This window comes from Chionomys nivalis, chromosome 12 (assembly GCF_950005125.1).
Source record: "Chionomys nivalis chromosome 12, mChiNiv1.1, whole genome shotgun sequence".
NCBI lineage: Eukaryota > Metazoa > Chordata > Mammalia > Rodentia > Cricetidae > Chionomys > Chionomys nivalis.
The window spans coordinates 45,533,816-45,556,795 of NC_080097.1; the positions used below are offsets into that span (position 1 = coordinate 45,533,816).

General features: G+C 47.8%; 1 protein-coding gene across 3 annotated transcripts in view; it reads left to right on the plus strand.

Annotated features, from left to right (window-relative positions):
* Dock5 (dedicator of cytokinesis 5) overlaps positions 1-22,980 on the plus strand; it is a 184,865-nt gene that overhangs the window by 150,996 nt on the left and 10,889 nt on the right. For all 3 annotated transcript variants that reach the window (XM_057785719.1, XM_057785722.1, XM_057785720.1), the window contains 14 exons: positions 2,745-2,904; positions 5,177-5,217; positions 5,817-5,907; positions 8,627-8,746; positions 10,181-10,270; positions 11,977-12,081; positions 13,361-13,502; positions 15,621-15,702; positions 16,326-16,410; positions 17,154-17,240; positions 18,794-18,970; positions 20,231-20,314; positions 21,125-21,262; positions 22,567-22,733. In XM_057785719.1, the coding sequence (XP_057641702.1) occupies positions 2,745-2,904; positions 5,177-5,217; positions 5,817-5,907; positions 8,627-8,746; positions 10,181-10,270; positions 11,977-12,081; positions 13,361-13,502; positions 15,621-15,702; positions 16,326-16,410; positions 17,154-17,240; positions 18,794-18,970; positions 20,231-20,314; positions 21,125-21,262; positions 22,567-22,733 (1,569 nt within the window). The remainder of the gene's footprint in view (positions 1-2,744; positions 2,905-5,176; positions 5,218-5,816; positions 5,908-8,626; positions 8,747-10,180; positions 10,271-11,976; positions 12,082-13,360; positions 13,503-15,620; positions 15,703-16,325; positions 16,411-17,153; positions 17,241-18,793; positions 18,971-20,230; positions 20,315-21,124; positions 21,263-22,566; positions 22,734-22,980) is intronic.

Below are 22,980 nucleotides of genomic sequence, written 5' to 3' on the forward strand. Positions count from 1 at the left end.
ATCTTCTGCCCGCCTAGCGGCCAGTGGGCAGGCTCAGCCTCGCCCCATCAGCAAGTGGTCCTCGGGGGTGTGGACGGAATCCACACGGCTGATGGTGTTTCTCCAGTGTGAGTTCATGCTTGTGTTTTCCAACCAGCCTGACCCAGGAGAGCAGAAAAGGTGGGCGAGAGGAGGAGACACACGCAGCAGTGGCCTCCTGCCTAGTGTCTTAATTATGAACTTTAGCAAAAGTGGGGCACCTCTAACTGTGGCTTCAAAGCAGCCATTTCAAGGATGTCAAGGTTGATTGTATACTTCAGAATACCTCACATCCCATCAAAGAACTCTGAGAACGGAGCAATTGTCTCTCAGCCAGCTTAGTCTGCACTTCATAAAGACGTCATTCCTTCCTGAGCCCACGCTGTCCCTTTATCTGCTGCCTCCTCTACCCAGCCTCTACCTACTCAGCCTTTTAATGCTGTACACAGGGGTGTGTACTGTGTCTAAAGTCTTTGGATACTGGAACTCATAAGTTTAAAATACAAATCCTCTTTTCACCACATTCTCCGATCTTGTTTGAGCCAGTGAGTCCATCCTGACAGATACAACCAACCTCCCCATGCCATCCCTGTCTGTAAGAGTAGTATCTACTTTTTAGTCTTATTCTTAGAAGTAAGTGAGGCGTGCATCAACGTGGGGTCCCTTGCAGAGCTCACACTTTTAAACATTTGAATGCGGGTGGGGAACGTGGCTCAGCCAGGGAAGGAACTTAACAGCCTAAACTTGAACCCTAAGACCCATGTGGGAGAAGAGAATCAAATCCTAAGATTGTCCTCTGACCTGCACACATATCCTGTGACATGCACTTGCCTATACACATACACACAAATATTTTTTGTCTGTCTGTTTTTTAAAGGTGAGCTTCAATTATTATTGTCTAACCGTCCCATTCTGCAGGTAGCTATGTACATTGGCTTCTCATGTTCTGTGAACTTTAATACCCAGCTGTCTCTGTTGCCCTTTGTGTCTCCTTTATGTCATTTGGTTATTCTCCTATTCTTGGCAGTTTGTGACCAGTCGGAGTGTGAACATAAGGACCACCAACTTTTATCTTTTCTCTGAAAGACTCCCTGGGGAGGACCCAGCACATAACACATGGTAGTGGAACAAGATAAGGGAATTGCCTTCATTTTAAAGAACTGGATGTTTCTATTCTGTTTATAGACAGAATAAAATAATCTTTCTATCCTTTTTCCATGAGATCTCTTCACCTCTATCCTTCCTAGCATATATAGCCTTTAAAATTCTGGATTTGTGTAGAAGTTATGCACAGACAGAAACAGAGAGATTTTGGGATAATTGGGCATGGTAGCACCTGCCTTTAATCCCAGCACCCTGGAGGCAGAGGCAGGAGAGTTTCTGTGAGTTCAAAGTCAGCCTGGTCTACATGGTGAGTTCCAGGACAGCCAAGACTGCATAGTGTGAATCTGGCTTTATAAAAATAAAACATAATCTGAGCTATATCTCAGCAGTAGAACATTTGTCCCACACACACACATACTCACTGTGTACAGATGATAAAATATTCATTTAAAAAAATCTACCACTAATCTTCATGAGCAAACTCACATTGTTTCTTTTGTTCATTCTGAATCATTGGCTCAGAAAAGTATGACTGTACCAATTCCAGCTTCCTGAAATACTCCTAGAATGTGGCATAATTATTTTTAAGATTTAAGATGTGTGTGTGTGTGTGTGTGTGTGTGTGTAGGTAGGTATATGTTTATGAGTACAGGTGCCCTCAAAAGAGGGCATCAGGTCCTCCAGAGCTAGAGATACATGTGGTTGTGAGCTGCCCGGCATGGGTGCTGGGAACCAAACCCAGGTCCTCTTAGTGTACTCTTAACCCCTAGTCTGGACTGATTCTTTAGACATGTTTCCTTTACTGAATTTTCTCTTAGTTACCCAAGAAGCCCCAAAACTTGGTTCTCTATGACCCCCAAACGGGAGGATGTGAAGTGTAGCCCCAGTCTGCCTGCTCACCATAGAGCTTTTCTGTCTGAAGATGGTTTTATCTGGCGTCACCCATCCAAACGGCTACTGAGTTCTTCTGGGCTGAGCTTCAACCTGGGCTTTGCAGGCTGCCTGTCCAGTGTCAGGCCCTAGAGAGAACAAAGACGTAGGACAGTGCTCTACAGCTGAGTTAGACCCATGAGAGCGTGTGAACATCGTAGGCAAGGGTCCTCATTGCCGCAGCGCCCCCTAGAGGAACTGTTGTTAACTGATGCTCAGACGACACTGTGGGCTGGGATTCTAAATAATGGTGGGAATTGATTGTGTCCCCAAGAAAGAGTAAAACTTGGGAAAATAGTAGATTCAGTCTGGGCCCTGTTAAAAGTCCTAGGGCACTCTGGGTTCCACAGAGGATACTTATAAGTCTATGGCAGTGTTTCTTGATCTGCGGGTCATGGCCTCTTTCAGGGTCAAATGGCCCTTTCTCAGGGGTCACCTAAGACCATTATAAAGCACAAATATTTACACTGTAATTCATAACAGTAGTGAAATTACAGTTATGAGGTATTAATGAAATAATTTTATGACTGGGGGTCCCCAGAGCATGAAGAACTATATTATAAAGGGTCACAGTATCAGGAAGGTTAAGAACCACTGGTCTAGAGTTTCCTGCTGCTAGGATTTGATTGAGACCCACAGATGGTACCAAAAGTAACAGGGTGAACTGTGGAAATGATCTCTTCCCACTCCAGACTCTTGGAGCATTGCCGGAAACATAAATACCTCTCGAGCTCCGGGGAGGTCTTTGCTCTCCTGGTCAGCAGCCTCTTGGAGAACTTGCTGGACTACAGAACCATCATCATGCATGACGAGAGTAAGGAGAACCGCATGAGCTGTACCGTAAACGTTCTGGTAAGGGCCTGCTCCCTGGACTGGCCAGTGGGCACAGCTAAGCCACGCCTGCTCCAGCCGCTCGCCTCCAAGTTGATAGCACAGATGCCCAGACATCTTGGGGCATCTTAATGGGGCCCATGCCCTCGTGAGTTAGACTCACAGTAGGCACAGACCCTTCCGGAATTTGGAAAGGGCGTGGAAAGTGCAACCTTGACCCTCCGGCCTTTCTGATACACCATCTCAGCCTGGCTCTTGATTTTAATTCACATGCGCTTGCTTTCCTATTGCAATGTAGCACACAGAGACCTCAGCCATGAAATGTGGGTCTGTGCCGTTCTGCTGACAGTCAGACTCCAGTCTTTCCCTTGCCTGGGACTACAGACCTCCAAGGTTTAGGTTGCTATGCATTCCCATGCTTAATATAAACCAAGCACGATACCCCCCCACACACACTCCCTGAGAAATAAGCATTCCAGGTGACTTCAGGATAAGCCAAGCTCTGCTGTTCCCATAGAAAATCTCTTGTATTTCTCAGAAGTGTGGTCTTTTTTTAAAATTATTTATTCTTCTCTCATATTGTACATCCTGACAGCAGCTTCCCCTCCCTCCACTCCTCCCCCTCTCTTCTTCCCCAGATCCACTTACTCTCCCCCCCACCCGTCTCCCCCAGAAACGAGCAGGCCTCCCTCCCAGGGACATCAGCTGAACGTGGCACAAGATACGATAATACCAGGCATACACTCCCACATCAAGGCTGGGTGAGGCAATCCAGTAGAAGGAAAAGGGTCCTAAAAGAAGGCAAAAGAGTCAGAAGTACCCCACTTCCACTGTCACGAGCCCCCCCCCCATAAAACCAAGCCAACAACCATGACATATATGCAGAGGACCTACTAATGCAGACCCATATCAGACTCCACGATAGCTGCTGCGGTCTCTGTGACTCTGTGAGTCACTCTCGGGGTCCTGGACCCCTCTGGCTCCCACAGTTCCTTCTCCCCCTCCTCCATGGGGTTCCCCCGGCTTTTGGGTGGAGACCTCCAACCTGGGCTCTCTCTGTCTCTCTGCCTAAAGTTTGGCTATCTTTGCATCTGCTCCCATCAGCTGCCAGAGGCAGCCCCTCTGATGACAACTGAACTAAGCACTGATATTGGAGTATAGCACACCATCATTAGGAATCATATCACTGGTTGGTTTTTTGTTTTTTTTTTTCCAGTTGTGTTAGGTTCTACCCTGGGTCTCCGGGTATCCAGTCTCTGGTTCTAGTCATCCAGGCAGTGCCAAGCAAGCATGGGCTCCCTCTCCTGGTATGGGCTTCAAGCCAATCATTGGTTGGCCACATCCACAACTTTTGGGCCACCATTGTCCCAGTACATCTTGCAGGCAGGGCAGATTGTAAAGCAAAGGTTTCGTGGCTGGGTTGGTGTCTTAGTCCCACTCCTGGCAGCCTTGCCTGGTTACAGAAGATGACTGGTTCAGCCTCTATGTCCTCCTCCGTTACTAGGAGTCCTCACTGAGGTCACCCTCATAGAATCCAGGAAGTTGCCACTGCACTTGGTTTTCACATCACCTCCCGGATACCCTCCAATTCCAGTCTTCTCCTCCTCCCTGTACTCTCTCCCTCCATCTCTCCCCGCTCACTTTATCCCTCCTGTTCCCATCCCCACCTGTCCCCAGTCCACCCACAAATTCTACTCTGTTCACCCTTCCCAGGGAGGTGCATGAAACATGGTCTTAATTTCTCCACTTCTTTGTATCCCATCACTTGCTATACTTGTAGAAGAGATTCTTAAAGGAACTAATGAGCCGGGCAGTGGTGGTGCACGCCTTTAATCCCAGCACTCGAGAGGCAGAGGCAGGCGGATCTCTGTGAGTTCGAGGCCAGCCTGGTCTACAAAAGCTAGTTCCAGGACAGGAACCAAAAGCTACGGAGAAACCCTGTCTCAAAAATCAAAAGAAAAAAGAAAGAAAGAAAGAAAGAAAGAAAGAAAGAAAGAAAGAACTAATGATGTCTCTTTGGAAAGAGACGGCATTGAGAAGCAGCAATCAGGTAGAGATCGTTTCATGGTTTAGAGAGACACAAGTTTGGTCCCCCTCACCCACGTAAATTGGCTCCAGCTCCAGATGGTCTGATGCCCCCTTCTGGCCTCTGAGGGCACCTACACTTACATGCAGGCACACTCTCTTGAAGTTACAAATAAAAGCAGGGGTTATGCTTTGGCTGTTTTTGTGTCAAGTTCATCGGCAGCCTTTAATTCATGCTGATATTTTGTGACTTTCTTTTTTTTTTCAGAATTTTTATAAAGAAAAGAAGCGAGAGGACATATACATAAGGTGAGTGGAGGAAACGCCTTGGTTTTGCTAGTTCTATCATGGGTTTGTGGTATGTTTTTAAACCAGGAAATACTGCCCAGCAGCACCGTTGCTGTCAATAGACCCCTACAAATACAGGATGTGCGCAGTCCGCCTTGGAGAGCGAGCTCTCAAGACAGAGCCCCAGCAAGTATAGTTTGAGGGAGCGTGAATAAAGTCCCATCAGCATCCGAGGAGGGAGAGGAGGGACTCCAGGAGACAGGACGGATAAGTAATCCACAGCGGCCTTTGGTTTCAAGGCCATGAGTCTTCTGAAACCAACTTGTTCTCGGCAGAATTTCCAGAGCTTTCCATCGCTTCCCAAAGAGGACCAAGACCTAAAAATAAATAAATACCAACAAATTTATAATAATAATAAAATTAAGACCAAATAGAGAGACAAGGAAAACCACAGGACAGGAAGTGGTACCATGGGCTAGAGAAATAGGAGGTGACAGAGTCTATTGCCTAAGGGAAAGGGGCTGTTACTGTTAGACGCAGAGATCATTGTGCAGGCTGGGACCTCGGGAATGCCAGCTCACCTCCCTGGTGACAATGGGCCTTCTCTCCCCTCTTACCAGGTACTTGTACAAGCTTCGAGATTTGCACAGAGACTGTGAGAACTACACAGAAGCTGCCTACACACTCCTCTTGCACGCTGAGCTTCTGCAGGTAAATGGGTCCTATGTGGAAGATCCATGTTGTACGTCATGTGTTCTGTCCCTCAGGACTAAATTCTGGGAACTTCGTGATTTGGGCAGGAAACAACCTTATTTGAGGGTTGTAGTTTATCTAAAAATGTGTACGTGCCTTCTGGATAAACAGGGTCGCTTTCAGATCAGGACTGGGAAAATAATCATTTGTTGTTTAACGTGCCTTAGGAAGCAGGGCACATCGGAGAGGCCTCCAGTGATTGATCCTCTAATTAAATACACGTTGATGATATATAAAGAGATTAGTAAAGCTATAGAGACAATTTACAAATGAGGACAGCCCCTGGGAGAAGTACTTTCCCTTTTATCCTCTCTCCAAATTAAAGTATACCGAGGCTCGATATAAATGCCTCTGGTTGTCCCAAACCCCAAGCAGTCATTTCAAGGCCTCTCCTCCTTTAAGCTTTGGATTTCTACATAAGTATCAATCTTTGAATGGGTAATAACTCAAATTTAACACGTCAAAACCACAAACCTTTGTTCCCACTCTTGTTCCTCCCCTTCTCTTTCTGGCCACCCCATCTGCCTGGTATCTTAGGCGATAACCTTGGAGTCACATTCCAGTCTTCTCTTTAGGTCACTGACTACTACACTCTCCATGAACAGAATGTGTAGCCCTACTGTCTAGAACATGGCCTTTATCTTCTATTTAAAAAAGAAGAAGAGGAAAACTCCCTTGGCACCATCCAGGTTCAGGCCCCTGGCCTCTCTACCCAAAGCACAGTAGTGTCTCTCCGTAGACCTTCTGCTTCCGTTCTTATACCCAACAGTTAATTTTCTCCTAGAGTTTGATTTGATTTGACTCTAAAATGATACTCATGAGTCATTCTCAGCAGCGAAACACAGGAGTTTCCTGCCTTCGTTTCCCAAGGAAATCCACAGCCCATGTTTAAGGTTGAGACAGACACTAAAGGGTTTTCTTCTGCCTGTGTGAGATTAGCTGTCCCTGGATATCACCAGAGAATGGTCTGCAGTGGCAAGCCCTGTAGGTCTTTTTATTCATGTTGCCCAGAAAGATAAACCCTCATGTTAGGCATGGTGGTGCATGCCTATAATTCCAGCACACAGGAAGCAGAGGCAGGCAGGGATAGCGAATTCAGGGCCAGCCTTTATTTCATAGGATGAGTCTATCTCAGAAAATGAAAAAGCGAAAGAAAAGGAAATTAAATTGTCCTATCCTGGTATAAAGTATGAAGTGTGGATTCAGCTTTTCTTTCCAGATGACTGCTCAGTAGAGATGTTATTTGTTGAATATTCTGAATTTTATTCACTGGCATAAGATCGCAGCTTTATCTCGGTGGTGGAGGAGGCCTCATTGTAGGATCTCCTTGCATGCGGGCCTCCCTCTGCCCATGTGCTGGTGCTACATTGTTGGTATGATTAATTCCTTACAGTGTTATCATCTGGCATAGTTACTTCCCATTGCCCGCCCCCCCACCCCCCAGGGCTGTCTCCTGCTCCTTTGTGTTTTTCCATCTGGGCGTTAGAATCCTGAAATTTCAAATGTCTTGACGCTCAGGGTATACAGCTCAGTGGTAGAGCGCTCGCTTGGCTCATGTCCCTACTTTCAGGCCCTGGAGAAAGAAGGAAGGAAGAAGGGGAAGACAAGGAGGAGATGGGAGGAAAACAGAGAGAAATGGAGAGAAAGGGAAGGGAGGGAGGGGGGAGGGAGGGAGGGAGGGAGGGAGGGAGGGAGGGAGGGAGGGAGGGAGGGAGGGAGGGAGGGAAGGAGGGAGGGAGGGAGGGAAGGAAGGAAGGAAGAAGCTAACTTTGCAGGGCCTGATAGGCTAGACCTGTAAATCCAGCTGGTAGGGATGGTAGGGAGGAGGGCAAAGCTGGAGGATCCGGCTTTGAAGACTGGCCTGAGCAACTCAGCGAATCCCCTTTATCTCAAAATTTTAGAAATGTAAAAGCAAGGCTAGGGTGTAGCTCATACCTAGCCTGCAGAAAGCCCTGGATTCAGTTCACACAACCACCAAAGAAGGGCGGTGGGGCTGGGGGAAGAGCTTTAGTAAGAATTTACTTTATGTTTATGAAACAGCATTTCTCTCTCAAGGCATAGAGTCTCCCTTTCTTCGGGGCTGCTGCTGTATCTTTGATTGGCACAGCCAAGTTCCTTGCATGTCAAGTCTTGTGTAACCCTGGTGATGTCTCAGTTGTCTGATGGGCTTCATTTTGATGGATCATTTGTGTCTGCTGCCTTCTGTGTGGCTGTTATCTATGTAGCCAAAGTCTATCCTCAAGTGCTTCTATTCCTTTGTTTCTTAGCTTTCAGCGTTGTGTCTTTGGTTTTGCACTGGACACCGTGTACTAAGGAGAAGAGACTGTCCGCATGCAGTGATTGTTTTATCTGCTCCCCCACGGTCACAGACCTAGTGCACAGGCTTCTCTTATCTGATAGTGTTCAAGATGCCTTCCGCACAGTGGTAGGCTGCCTTTAGCTAGCTCGTTCCATTCCCCTCTTCCCGGGCAACGCTGCAGGTGCCTGGCCATTTGGCGTGACACTTGTTTCCAAGAGAAACTGACATATGGGCATCTGCGTTTATGTCATTTTGTGTTTAGTAAATAACTTAAAACACAATATGGATGAGTTGACTGTGTGCAAACAACTCGCTTCCTGACTTTTCTGGTCTGGAGTTTTGCTTCATTAATCTCCGCGTCCCTTTTTCTCTTTGCAGTGGTCGGACAAGCCCTGCGTGCCCCATTTGCTCCAGCGGGACAGTTACTATGTTTATACCCAGCAGGAACTTAAAGAAAGACTCTATCAAGAGATCATATCCTATTTTGACAAAGGCAAAGTGAGTGCTGGGTTCTCTGTGGTTTTTGTACTACTATAAAGAAGATTTTAAAAAGATTATATTGAATACATTTCTAATGCTAAGTGCTGAGTCAGCACAGAGCACACAGGAAAGGCCCTGTCCCCAACAAAAACCCATAAACTGGGGAAATGCTTCAGTGTCTAAAGTGCTTGTCATGCAAGAAGAGGGACGTGAGTTTCTGATCCCCAGGATATATATATATATATAAGCAGGGCATGGGGATGGGTACCTGTAACCACAGGATTGAGAGAAGGAGACAGTAAGTAAGTTTCCCCCAGGCTTGCAGGCCAGCCAGATTAGCCAAACTGGTAAGCTTTGGGTTTCGTGAGAGACCCGATATCAAAAAAGGTAAGGTACAAAAGTGATTTTGGAGCCAGATGTGGTGATGCATGCCTTCTATCCTGGCACCAAGAGGCAACGGCAGGCCAGCTTGGTCTACAGAGCTAGTTCCAGAACAGCCAGGTCTACACAGAGAAACTGTCTTGAAAAAAACAAAAAACAAACGAACAAAATAACAACAATAATAATAAGTGGTTCTGAAGAGACATTCTAACATTTGCCTTTGACCTCCACACGTACCTATACAGGCCAATACACCCACTCAGCCCTACCACGTGTATGCACACGTGCATAACACACACTTATTTGCATATACACACTCATGTATTCACAGAAGAAAAATATAATAATTTTTTATTTTTAGAAACCACATTCACTTATGATGGCAGCATTAGTGTCAGGGGCTCTAGATCACTCAACTTCTGCTAAAACTGGCTTGAAATTCTGAGGAGCACAGGGTAGCCCCCATGGGGTTAATAACAGAACTCAGGAGATTGCTGCTGTGTCTCACACCAGCCACCTGTCCCACCCAGCCACACTCCCACGCTCTTGGGTCCTAGGCATGACTTCTCCTTCCTTGGTGTTGCCATTGGTGCTTTGCTCTTTAAATTCCAAACTGCTTCAATGGAGGCTCTTGTGTCCTGGCTGATTGTCCGGAGGAGGCATGTTTTGGCAACATACCCACGATGCCCAAGGTTGGGCACCTCTAATCCAACATGGAAAGTGTTCTGAACTCTAAGGCTGTGGAATATCAGCATGGCCTGAAGAAAGCTTCAGAGTCGGGAGCATTCTGGATTAAGGGTCATGTAACCAGTAATGTCTATGGAAATTATTCCAAATTTAAAAAGAAAAAAAAAATCCAAATTGGAAACACCGGTAGCCTCAAGCATTTCAGAGAAGAGCTACTCACTCTGCCGTATCCTTCCATTCGGAAAGGAAGGGTTAGTTAATCAGGGGCTGTAGCAAGTCAGGGTCCCTTACAGATGTTTCTCAGTGATTCCCGAGGGAGGTGACAGCTCTGAGGACTGTGACTGTGTGTCTCGCACATCTCACCCTGCTTTCCTTCTTCTGAAGATGTGGGAGAAAGCCATTAAACTGAGCAAAGAGTTGGCTGAGACCTACGAGAGCAAAGTATTTGACTACGAGGGCCTGGGCAGTCTCCTGGTAAGTCTGGGCCAGTGGGGCTGCTATTGTGGATGCTTCTAAGAACAGTTTGGTATATGCGTTGCAAACCTTACTTTACTTTAAAATGAAGGTTGTGTGGTCTCAAAAGCTTTTACCATTGTTCTCCTTGTGGTTCCCCCTGAAGTCCCTTGGGACTGGGAAAGAAGACCACCCTGGGGAGGAGGGGAGACACTGACCCTGGGTGATAACGCCCTATTCTGACTAACGTGGGACATCATATGTTCATCAAAGTTTACTTGTCTTGGGCCAGTGAGGTGATTCAGTGGGAAAAGGCACTTGCTGCCGAGCCCAACAACCTAAATTCAGTCCCCACGTTCCACATGTTGGAAGGAGAGAACAGAATATAAGTCATCCCCAGACCCTGGACCATGACACATGTGTGTGTGCACACACTCACACTAAATAAAGTATGATTTTACAATGAGAAGGCGCCCATCCTTCAGGCTGGGTTTATTTCTCCCTCAAGAGTACCACGGTGCATAAAAGGACTTGTAGGTGTCTCTGCCAGAATCGAAGTGGCTATGGCCACCTTTCTTCTTCCTGGTGTTGCAAAAAGGCTCAGCATTGACAGTTCCCCGAGCCTGTGCATTATGTCCAGCTGTGGGCACAGTTCAGCCCTTACAAACAAGCTGCACCCATGTGCAGCCACCCGCATGCCCACTGCATGGCAGTGAAGAGAATGTACAGAGCAGCGGCCTTGAAGGATCGGGTCATCACTGCCACAGAATCATCTTTCCCTTAAAGATCTATTTGTCAGGAGCCTTTAGTGAAAATGTAACACATGTACATTACCAGCTTCTGCCATTGAGAGTCCAAAAATTCACTAAATAATTTCTAAGCTCGCTTGAGTTAAGAGTCTGACAACCCGTCAGTCAACTAAGACAATGTAGTTCTGACAGACTGTCACCTAGAATGGTCACAGACCATGTCAACTGTGGTCGGGGTGGGGTGTGGTACAAGGATGATAATCCCAGATGCTTGGGGCATAGGGAGTTCAAGTTCTGCCTGCCCTGCAGAGCAAGTTAAAGCAACCTAGGAGGCTACATGAGGTCTTCCTTATAATATTCCTCAAAATACAAAGGAAAAGAAGAGCCAAGGATGGAACTCAGTGTAGAACGTCTACCTTGCATGCATAAGGCTCTGGGTTCAATCCCTGATTCCCCATAAAACCAGGCATGGTGGTGCATTTCTGTAATCCCAGCACCTGGGTAGCAGAGACAGGAGGAGTCTCAGCTATATAGAGAGCTCAAGGCTAGCCTGAGCTATATACAACTCCGTCTCAAAGAATTCATAGTAAAGTATCAAAAGACACAGTGAGTCTAGAGACTGAAAAATGGATAGTTCACCTTTTGGTCATCATCCACGCCCAAGGTGGCTATCCAAGTCACCTGCTCAAAGCAGAAAAGCCCTCAGCATATCCTGTCACACGCCTGGTTAAGCTCAGATACTGCCTGTGGATCTCAGGAAGTGCGTGTAGGCCTCCCAGTCCCTTCCTAGTCCCAAGTCCCCACCATCAGATCCCAGAACAGAATCATTCTGTGGCCTACAAGGTGGTCTCCAAAGACCTTCCATTTATCTGCTACATGGGAAAGCACAGCAAATGAGCTGACTGTTTTTCTCGTTTATTTCTTCCCCTGACAGTTTCCTGGTAACCTCCTGGTGGAATGTGTTGTTTTGTCTTTCAGAAAAAAAGAGCCTCGTTTTATGAGAACATCATTAAGGCCATGAGGCCGCAGCCTGAATACTTTGCTGTGGGGTACTATGGACAGGGCTTCCCGTCCTTCCTGCGGGTGAGGAGCCTGGGGGTGGTCTCCAGAGCCATTAGGAGTGGGGTTCAGGGGAGGGAGAAGACTTATCTCTCTCCCAGATGGGCAGCAACAGCTGCTGGCCTACGTTTCCACCGTGGGAGGTCGGGTCAGGGAGGGAGACCTCTTCCTGAGTGCTGGCCTCTTCACCCCACACCCCTGACACCACTGGTATTCTGGCAGAGTCTCTGGGCAATGACTTTCCCAGGTGCAAGGAGAGAAGGAAAAACACCATCAGCAGAATCCACTGGCCAGACTTGGATGATTGTGGATGGATGTGTTTTGTTTGGTTGCTTATTTTATTTCTAGTCAGGGCTACTTTGAAATCAGATCTCCCAAGAACAAGACGACCAACATTTTCCCAAAGCAAACACAGTTTTGTAGTGGCAAGCAGAAGAGGCCCTTTTCTTCCTCTCAAAAGCATAAATACTGTCACAGTGACTTTAGAGTTGGAGAAACAAAAGACTTTAAAAAGAACGCTCTCAGACCTGAGCCTTGTTTAAATACATATTATCTCTTATAGTCTTAATTAAAAACTTAGAATGGTATGGGGGTGTGATTCAATTGGTTGAATACTTGCCTAGCATGCTTGAAGCACTGGATTCAAGTCCCAGAATCACATAAACTGGGTGTGCTGATATATGTCTTAAATCATAACACTTGGGGTGGAGGCCACAGGATCAGAGATAAATAAAGGCCACTCAGATTCCTAGCAGGGCTTAATGAGAAAGCAATGCATCCTCATTCAGGTTCTACTGATTGCCCACTCTGTGCCAGGCATCTAGGAAGAAGCAGAAATGTCCTGAAGTTACTCAGACTTCTCTCTGCCCTCAGGGATTCCACAAGCGAATGGGGGCCAGGTGGGGAGTTGAATGTTAACATAGTAATGTAAAATTTAAACTGTGTAACCGAGGAAGATGGCCCATGCTGAAAGAACTCATGACCGAGAGGGTTTACTCAAGTCAATAGAAATCTCGTCATTCCAAAACACTGTAGGGATGTTCATAGCACTCTTAATCCTAACCACCAAGGTCTACATCCAACGCCCATGTCTATCACCTGGGGAAAGAAGGGATAAACTAATATCCACCCCATAGACGCTGCTCTTGCCTGTTGGGTGTGCAGAGGATGGTCACTGAGTGCTCACTTGGTGGTGGACTTAGCTTCGATGGAGGAGCACAATGGCCTTCTCTATCTATCTTCAGCTCCAGGTACCCCCTCACCTTCATATCCAGTGACTTCTCTTGGCTTTCCTGCCCTGCAGAACAAAATCTTCATCTACCGGGGTAAGGAGTATGAGAGGCGAGAAGACTTCAGCTTGAGGTTACTGACCCAGTTCCCCAACGCTGAGAAGATGACCAGTACCACACCTCCAGGAGAGGACATCAAGTCATCCCCAAAGCAGTGTATCCTTGCCATGAGGAAAGCAGGCCAGTGGCTCTTTACCCTGGGACAGGCCAGGCCGAGGCCCATAAACTAAGAGCTGCAACTCCTCTGCAGGCAGATGTGCCATGAGCCCTCAGACTCATCCTTTAACCATCCACTGTAAAAGTCTTTGGGGCCTTTGGGGAAGACATGGTCAGTAAATGTTGAGTATGAATGAATATACTTCATAGTCAGGTGGGGTGCTTAAAGGAAGTTCAGGATTCTGTTGCAGACCTTGAAACCATGCCCAGTCATCCAGCAGCATTCTTGGTACCCTCCCAGCTAGTGGCTCCAGGACAGCCTCTGTCTTAGGGTTTCTAGTGTTATGAAGAAACACCCTGACCACAACAATGCTTATTTTTTTCTGTTTCTTTTTTTTCTTTTTCTTTTTTTCCTTTTTAAATTGTTTTTATTGAGCTATATATTTTTCTCCACTCTCTTTCTCTCTCCTCACCTTCAACCCTCTCCCATGGTCCCCATGCGCCCAATTTACTCAGGAGATCCTGTCTTTTTCTACTTTCCAATTAGATTAGATCCATGTATGTCTCTCTTAGTGTCCTCGTTGTTGTTGAGGTTCTCTGGGATTGTGAATTGTAGGCTGGTTTTTCTTTGCTTTATGTCTAAAAGCCACTTATGAATGAGTACATATGATATTTGTCTTTCTGGGTCTGAGTTACCTCACTCAATATGATGTTTTTTAGATTCATCCATTTACCACAACTCTAATAAAGGAAACATTTAATTGGAACTAGCTTACAGTTTGGAGGCTTAGTCTATTATCAGTATGGCGGGAATCAGGGCAGCATGCAGACAGGCATGGTTCTAGAGAAGGAGCCGAGAGTATTACATCTTCATTTGCAGGCAGCAGGAAGTGAACTGAGTACCACAATGAGCATAGCTTGAGCAAAGGAGACCTCAAAGCCCACCCCCACAGAGACACACTTCCTCCAACAAGGCCACAAAGCCACACCTAGTTTAACAAAACCACACCTCCTAATAGTGCCTCCCTTTTGGAGTCATTTCCTTGCAAACCACCACACCCTCCCAGTCTATTCTTCCCCCCACCCCATGGGTACCCAAATCTGCAGCTGTTCAAGTCATGTATGGTATCGATTTTGCATATAGTCTATATACATTCTCTCTCTCTCTCTCTCTCTCTCTCTCTCTCTCTCTCTCTCTCTCTCTCTCTCTCCCCCCTCCTCCTCCTCTTCTTCTTCTTCCTCTCTCTCTCTCTCTCTCTCTCTCTCTCTCTCTCTCTCTCTCTCTCTCTCTGTGGGGGTGTGTTTAGCTATGTGCTGGGGATTGGAACTCATGCCTGTATAGTAAGCACTTTAGTAACTGTGCCATCTCCCCAGCCCCTCCTAGTTGACTTAGACTCCCTGATACAGTAACTACCCTGTAAAAATTGTCATGCTCTGTCATTTAGAAGATAAGGACAAGGAGGGGAAGGTCTGTACGGGGTTGGTAGAAGGAAATCTTCACTTGGTTATCTGCCTTTGGGTGCAGTGCCTGTAGGTCCAGAGGGCAGGCTGTGTCTGCACTGGTAAGGGTGCCAGGGGAAAGCCTTTCCAATACCAATCATCCCATCCAAGCAGGAGCCCTTACCCCACGCTGGTTTGGGGGTCTGACTTCACTTTCCTGTTGTGGAATCTTGAGTTTCTACTTCTCACTGTTTCTGAGTTCTCCTCTGCTGAAAATAAAAATGATTCATCTTGCAAGTTTGCCGTGTGAAAGATACATTCAGAACACTTAGTCCCCATGAAGGGACTCACTCCATCAACAATAGCATCTAAAGGTAGCAGTTGTGATTCTGGCTCTTTCTGGAGAATGCATATCCAGGAGAAGTCATGTAGAAGCGTCTCTGGCTGTCAGTCTCCTGGTACTTTTCTGTTCCCTGCTCCTTGTTTCACGCGGCGAGGATGTTTGCCAGGTGTCTCGCCACACGGAGTGTCCTGGGACAGTCCCTCCCTGGGACAGTGTATATGGAAGCACATCTCAGTGTAGTGCTGGCGCCTGCTGAGAGGAGATGAGAGGTGACAGCAGGGACTTCACTGCCTGGGGCCCCTGCAGGGCCAGCCTTTTCCTTAACAAGTCCCCAGACCTGCAGTGCTTCACCGTGAAGCCCGTCATGAGCTTGCCTCCCGGCTACAAGGACAAACCCGTTCCAGAGCAGATCTTGAAGTGAGTGGTTCTCTCATAGAAAACAGTCAGGTGGGCCAGGACGCATGCCTGCCACCATAGCAGTGGGGGGAAAGAGAGCGGCAAGTTCAAGGCCCACCTGGGCTACCCAGCAAGACTTGCTTTGGAATGCATCAAAAGTAAAGGCTTTGTCGTCCATTGTGGTTTGGAAGGCTTGCTCCTTGTGCGCTCAAGATGAGAGCTTATCAAATTAAAGCAACATGGGCTTTATCTTTGAGACAGAGGGGAAGCTAAACTTCACTTGGTGTGAGCGCAGGATCCTTTAGCCCGCACAATACTCGGGTATCTCTGAGGACCTGCTGGTCCCAGTGTTCAAGGTTGCTTCCTGCCCCAAGAGAAGCTAACATGCCAGTGAGATTGACTGGCAGCCCTATAGCAGAGCTGCCGTACGTGGTGGGTGTAATGTACCCTTTAAAACTGGGAGCCGTAAAATCAACTCTCAAGTATGAAGAAGAAGAGGTTGTGTGAAACCCAGGTATGTACTGTCCCACGAGCTCAGTGTGGCCCTGGCGGCCGTAGAGGTAAATCTCAGTGCCAGGTGTGTCACGTGCGTCATTGCGGGCTGGTTCTGTGAGGTCCAATGCAGTCGCTTTGTTCTTTCCCAGCTACTACAGAGCCAACGAAGTGCAGCAGTTCAGATACTCCCGGCCGTTCCGGAAAGGAGAAAAGGACCCGGAAAATGAGTTTGCCGTGAGTTCACTTGGTTTGCCCTCTCTGCGAGAGGGGGTTGGGATTGCACATGAGTATTCCGAGGCCAGAAGTCAGCCTTGGGGGTCATTCCTCAGGAACTTCTCTACTTGTTATTTGGACAAAGGTCCTTCCTTGGGGCTGCAGCTTACCAGCCTAGCTTGGCTGGCTGCCAAGGAGCCCCTGGGAGACTCCCTCCATCTCTCCTCCCCAACGCTGGGACTACAAGCTTGTGCCAGCACCCCTGGGTTTGTGCGTAAGTGCTGGGAATCAGTCTCGGGTCTCATGGCTTGCTCAGCCTGAGCGATCTCTCCAGCCCTTTTACCTTCTAGTGAGGCACAGTGTCTTCTCCCTCATCAGCGAGCACAGCAGGTTGGAGCTTTCCCTGTAGGAGAGTGTTTAACTGCTTATTACTGACAAAGCAGGCTGTCATCCCAGTGGACACCTCAGGACTGAAGGTCTCAGATCGGGGCTCTACTGCTGGTCCTGCTGCTGCTGTGACCCTAGGCGAGACACACCCATCCGTCCCAGACCTCAAGTTTCCATCTTTAGAATGAACAGGCCCAAGGAGATTAACCCCAGGCAGACTCAAAGCCCAGGATCCTTGAGTTTTTATGAAGAATTGGATTCCATTCCCTAGAAAACATGAGAATGGATTCTCACCCAACTTGAGCTAGAGGTTTTGGGGACGGATGTGGCCTAGCAGCTGACCGCCGTTTCATTTTGTGTTTTCTTTCTTGCCCCAGACGATGTGGATTGAAAGGACCACATACACAACAGCCTACACCTTCCCTGGGATCCTCAAGTGGTTCGAAGTCAAACAGATTTCAACTGTGAGTCATTTGAATCTGTAGCTCCGGCAGGGTGCGTGCGGTGGGAACCTTTCTGTCTGCAGAAACAATGGCCGCTTTTGTTCCGCTCCACTGCGGTCCGCACCAGCTTGACTCGCCTCCTCTGCCAACTCTGTTTTTCAGAGGGGAAATAAGACGCTCACTTGTATAATAGGGTCGCTTTGTAAAACTGATGTTACAACACCAACCCAAAAGGTCACACTCAGAGAATGACTCTTTCACGGTCTAAGGGGCCTTGTCCCCGTATCCCCCCATAAGGCTACCAGTGCCCAGTAACATTGCTGGGATGCCTCTGGGGAGCGGCCTGTCTGCCACATGATTTCTCCCAAGGCCCCTTTCATCCTCAGCTCTTTGTGCCGCTGCTGCAGCTCCTGCCCCCATACTCCCCAAAGCTGCCATTTAGCCTTTATAATATTTACTCGATCTCTCTGTGCTATTACCTTGTTTTTCTTCCCGTCTGGTCTCTGAGGGGTACAATTAAAAAGGTCTCCTATGGCAGTGCTCCTCACTACCTCAGAGTGTGGCTTCCACTGAGCAAACCAGAGTCTTTCATGCATTCTTGAGTTCAGGCCCTCCTGTGGCTTCCTAGCTGCTGAACTACGGAGCCCATTCTCATTTCTGTGCACCCGCGGTTATCTTGGCCCATGCCCATCTACCTCCATTGGCTTCCGTTCATTCCCACCCATGTGCACCCATCTCCTTTCATGTCTAGCTCTCTCCATAGCCTTCTTCCCCTTCTCTCACCTCTGCCCATCTCCTTCTCCCTCTCTCATGTCGTCATCCATGTCCCTCCACCTCCATCTGTCTCCTTCTAACTCTGAGAAAAAAATAGACTTGGATGCTATTTAAGGAGTTAATGGCATTGGGTCATTTAGGGGAGCTGGGCTTCAGTGTCCTCTGCCCACTGCTCAGTGTTGTTTCCCATCAAGTGTAGGATCCACCTTCACCACGCAGACAACTCTGGAACACCCAGCCACAGGTGGCTGCCCTGTGTGGTGTGTGTGCTCTTATTATTCCGGACATGTTTCTGGTCTGCCATATTTGAAGATTTTGAGTTCCTGCTAAAGCTACACGCTCCTACCAGCATTGAATTGTAGTGGGCCCCCAGAATATGTGGTTCCGTATTCTCAGCGATCAGCCAACCATGGCTTTCTCAGCTGTGGACTGTGTGCTGTGTATTTAGGTCTAGCACAGCTGCTTCTATTTTGTGTATATACAGACTCTTCCCCTGGCTTATTCCCTGTATAATAGCCAGCGTAATAGCTCTAGTTTCTACCAGTCATCCCGAGATGAGTTAAAATATATGAAAAACCAGGTGTTGTGGTACAAACCTTTAATCCCAGCACCTGAGACCCAGAGACAGGTAGATGTCTGGGAGTTCAAGGCCAGCCTGGTCTACATGGTGAGTTACAGATTCTTCAATATTATGCTCCTGCAGCTTGTGGGTAATTTCCTTCCCTTGAGAATGATCAAGTTTGTTCAGTCTTTGCAGTGGAGCTCATGATGGATCTTCTCCCCTGTGCTGCGTTCCCCAGGAAGAAATCAGCCCTTTGGAGAATGCCATCGAAACCATGGAGCTGACCAATGAGAGGGTCAGCAACTGTGTACAGCAACACGCTTGGGACCAGTCCCTCTCTGTGCACCCTCTCTCCATGCTGCTCAGCGGCATTGTGGACCCGGCTGTCATGGGGGGGTTCTCCAACTATGAGAAGGTAAGCCCAGCTCCTGGCTCTCACAGGACGTATGTGCCTCCCCTTTCCTCTTTGGATGGGCATGTGGAAATACACAAGGGTTGTCCCTGGCCTCACACTGTCCTGTGAAACCTTGATGAAAGAGTGCCAGGCCCTGGTACCTCATTCTGTCCTCTAGAAGACAGCTCAGGGTGGTCCCAGAGCCCAGGATGCGCTTCCACTGAAACCGCTTTTAGGAAGAGCTGAGATGCTCTATGTAAACTGAATGTCCAGGACTCTCCAGCCTGACTTGAGCCAAGTTGTGCAGACAAAAGACAGTTTCAGCGTGTTTAACTTACTGGTGCCGGGCTAAAATGCTGTGACCAAAAGCAGAGTTTATTTGACTTATGGCTCCAAAGGCATCGAATCCATCATGACGGGAGCTGGAAGCTAGCAGGTTGCATTTTTATCCATGCACAGAAAACAGAGAAAGGGGACAGGAAATGGGGTGAGACTAAACTCTTGAGTCTTATCCCAGTGATGGGCTTCCTCCAGCAAGGCTCCACTTCCTACAGGGTCCGTAACCAGCTGGGGACTAAGTGTTCAGATACCTGCGCCCATGGCTGACATCGCTAATTCAAACTGTCACGCAGTTTCACCATGCATTTGCTAACTGCATGCTACATCTGCTACTCTGAAATGGCATAAGAGCATCCTGACCATGTGTAATCCACGGGATAGGGTTTGCTAGATTGTCATTTGTAGTGGAGGTCATGATGTCAGTCTAGGTGAAGGACAATTGTTAGGGACAGGAATCCTGGCTGTTATGGTGCATGTTCAGTGCTGAATATTTGGGGAGTCTTCTTGGATATAAATATCTGTGTGGCCAGGAAGCCCCTTCCAGGAGGCAGGAGATTGGATAGCACTTCTTTTCCATTTATACACAGTAGCCCAGACGAGTGAAGGCTCTGTGACCTGTCACTCTTGTGCCTTTCTACTGGCCGCTGTATGCTCTTAGACACAGGTCCCCTCTCTGAGCTGTAAGTAACTGCATAGTGAGAAAGCTTCCCAACTTAGGGGATGGCTTTGGGGATTAAGGAAGCCATCCCATATGTAGGCAGGAATTTAATATACATTTCTGAATTATTCACTGTGCAGTAGAGGCCGTTCTGTGAAAGGGACGAGTTTGCAGATAGACCTTCTATCTCTACATAAGAGTCTTCCTCCCTTCTGAAGCTGGTCACCTCTCTGCGGGGCTCAGGAGTATGTTGTCAGTAATGTTTGCATGTGCTCCGCTTTTAGGCTTTCTTTACAGAGAAGTACTTACAAGAGCACCCTGAGGACCAGGAGAAGGTGGAGCTGCTCAAGCGACTGATCGCCTTACAAGTATGTACCCAGGGAGGCAATGCAGCTGGCCAGCTGTGCACAGTACTGTCCAGGGGGTCCACTGCACTTGGCACTAAGACATGTTCCAGAGCTCACATGTAGCTTCAGGCCGCTTCCTGGCCCCACTTTCTCTCTCAGTCTCTGTCCCTCTATCTCTGTCTCTCTCTTTCTCTTTCCTTCTGTGCATATGTGTGTGCGTGTGTGTGCATGCGTGCGTGTGTGTGTGTGTGTGTGTGGTGTTGAGGAGCTAAAGCAGGCAAATTTCATAAACTTACTGACCAATCATTCTAGCCTCGCTGGTAAATTTCAGGCCAGAATTTTTTTTTTCTTAAAAAAAAAAACAACAAAGTGGGTGACATCTGGGAATGACAGCAGAGGTTGTCCCGTGGCCTCCATATGTACAAGCACACATTTGTACACATAGACACACACAAACACACTGGCACACACAGAAATTCTGTAATCTGGTTTACTAGCCAGTGTTCTGGCTGGCACATATGGGTCTCATTCTTTTATCTTATCATTTCAATAAAAACTTCTAGAAAAGCAGCCATCAGATTGAGTCTAAGACCAGTGCTTACCCCAGTGGTCAGTTGTATTCGCCTGGCCAGTCAGACTGTCTAGTCTTCGGCTCTTCTCTGTTTCTGTGTCATAGTTCCCAAGCCTCGATGGAAAGAAGGCATTGCCGTTAGATAGTTCTGTATCTGTCACTTAGCCTCGCCAACTCCATCCCACCGTGCCCCAACCTCCAAATCTAGATGCCCCCCTTTCCCAAACCACGTCTTATCCTTTTCATGCCCTTTCTTCCAGATTCCTCTGCTCACGGAAGGGATCCGCATCCACGGAGAGAAACTGACGGAGCAACTCAAGCCGCTGCATGACCGGTTGTCGTCCTGCTTCCGTGAGCTGAAGGAGAAAGTAGAGAAGCTCTATGGGGTCATAACATTGGTAAGCTTTGTCTAAATGGCACTCATGTTTCCCCTTGGTCTCTCTCTGGCTCCTGGTTCCAGATGCCAAATGAGTCATACCGGCACAGGTGTGGCGATACCTGTGATGACAGGTAAGTGGGCAGGCAGGAGAGAGTGTGTTCCCCCTTTAGTTGCCAAGCCATCCTGTGGCCATAGAGCCTCAAACCTAACCAACTTTCTCAACGTTAAACACAAACAACTGACTTCAGATTCCAGGGATGGGGTGGGGCCCAAACTTACAGGATAACAAATGGCCAGCTGCACTGTTCACTGGACTGGCAGGCACTCTGAGGAGACTCTAAGGCGTGTCCGTTTCCTTGGTCCACACACTGCCCATTCCTTCTGCCCTGCTTAATTTTTATCGCTTTTCCAAATCTTTTTCTACGTTGATAAACGTTTGGTTGCCAGACCTTTTAAGGGAAGGAAGGGTTGTAAACTGTATTTTACGATGTGCGCACCTGACTGAGTTCGCTGGCATCTTTGGCACACATTCTAAGGCTGCATCATAGTGACTTTCCTCCCCGCCTCCCCCAGGAACTGAGGGGAAGCCTGGCACTATCCTGTCCCCTCTCACAGCTGATGGTGTGATTGGCTCTGGTTCATTGCTGTAAGTCTTTCGTCCTTGACTTCCCCTTTTCCTCTTTAGCAGTCTTCTTGTGGTGAACCCCCGTCTTTCGAATTCTTTCCTCCAATCGGAGTTCTGGCCATCCACCCACTAGAGTTTCTCTCAGAAGATCTTTCCCACTACTTCGTCGCCTCTTTCACTCACCCACGTACCCAAACCTGCCAGGAGTGGTGGTGATGCATGCCTGTAATCACAGCACTCAGGGGGCTGAGGCAGAAGGATGGCTGTGAGTCTGAGGACAAGCTAAGTTACATAGATTCTGCCTCCCACCCAAAATGCCCAGTTCATTCTTCTTCCTGACACTTTCCCTCCCCCTAATACTGTCTAGGTACCTGTGTCTTTTGTGCCCATGTTCCTAGACCACAAGACTGAGCCATCCTTCAACCCGCTATCCTCTATCATTGCTAGGATGCAGCCAATGTTAGCAAGCAAACTTAATAGAATACCACGTGGAGTCGGTGGTTCCGTGGTAGCATTTAGCATGAAAGTGCAGCATCCTAGGCTTCCTGAGACTCACGCTGTTCGGTTTACATTCTTTGGCCTCCTTAGACTTTGTTCTTAGGTCAACATTCCTTAGGTTCAAAAGATCATCAGGTGGCTGCCCCAAGCTTGCAGGCTTCATTGCAGGCTGCTGACTTTGAGGGTTGCCTGTGTTTCAGCCACCCAGCTTGACGGAGAGGAAGCCAAGCCGCGCAGGCTCAATGGTACTGCCTTACATCCTGTCCTCCACGCTGCGCAGGCTGTCTGTCACCTCTGTGGCCTCCTCGGTTGTCTCCACTTCCTCCAACTCTTCTGACAATGCACCCTCCCGGCCAGGATCTGATGGGTAAGGCTGATTATTACACTTGGGGAGGGTAAGACAGTACCTTGTGACCTTAGCTCTGGGTGCCAAAGTGAGACCTGTGTATCCGCACACCACTCCTTTGAGGAGACTAGAGTATAGTTGTCGACTTCATTCGCTTCTCATATTCTTTATGAAGAACACCACTAACAAAGCCATTACTGAAAATAGAGAATGAATTAATAGATTAATATTTTACCACCTACTGAACACAGGTGCCTCCTAGACATAG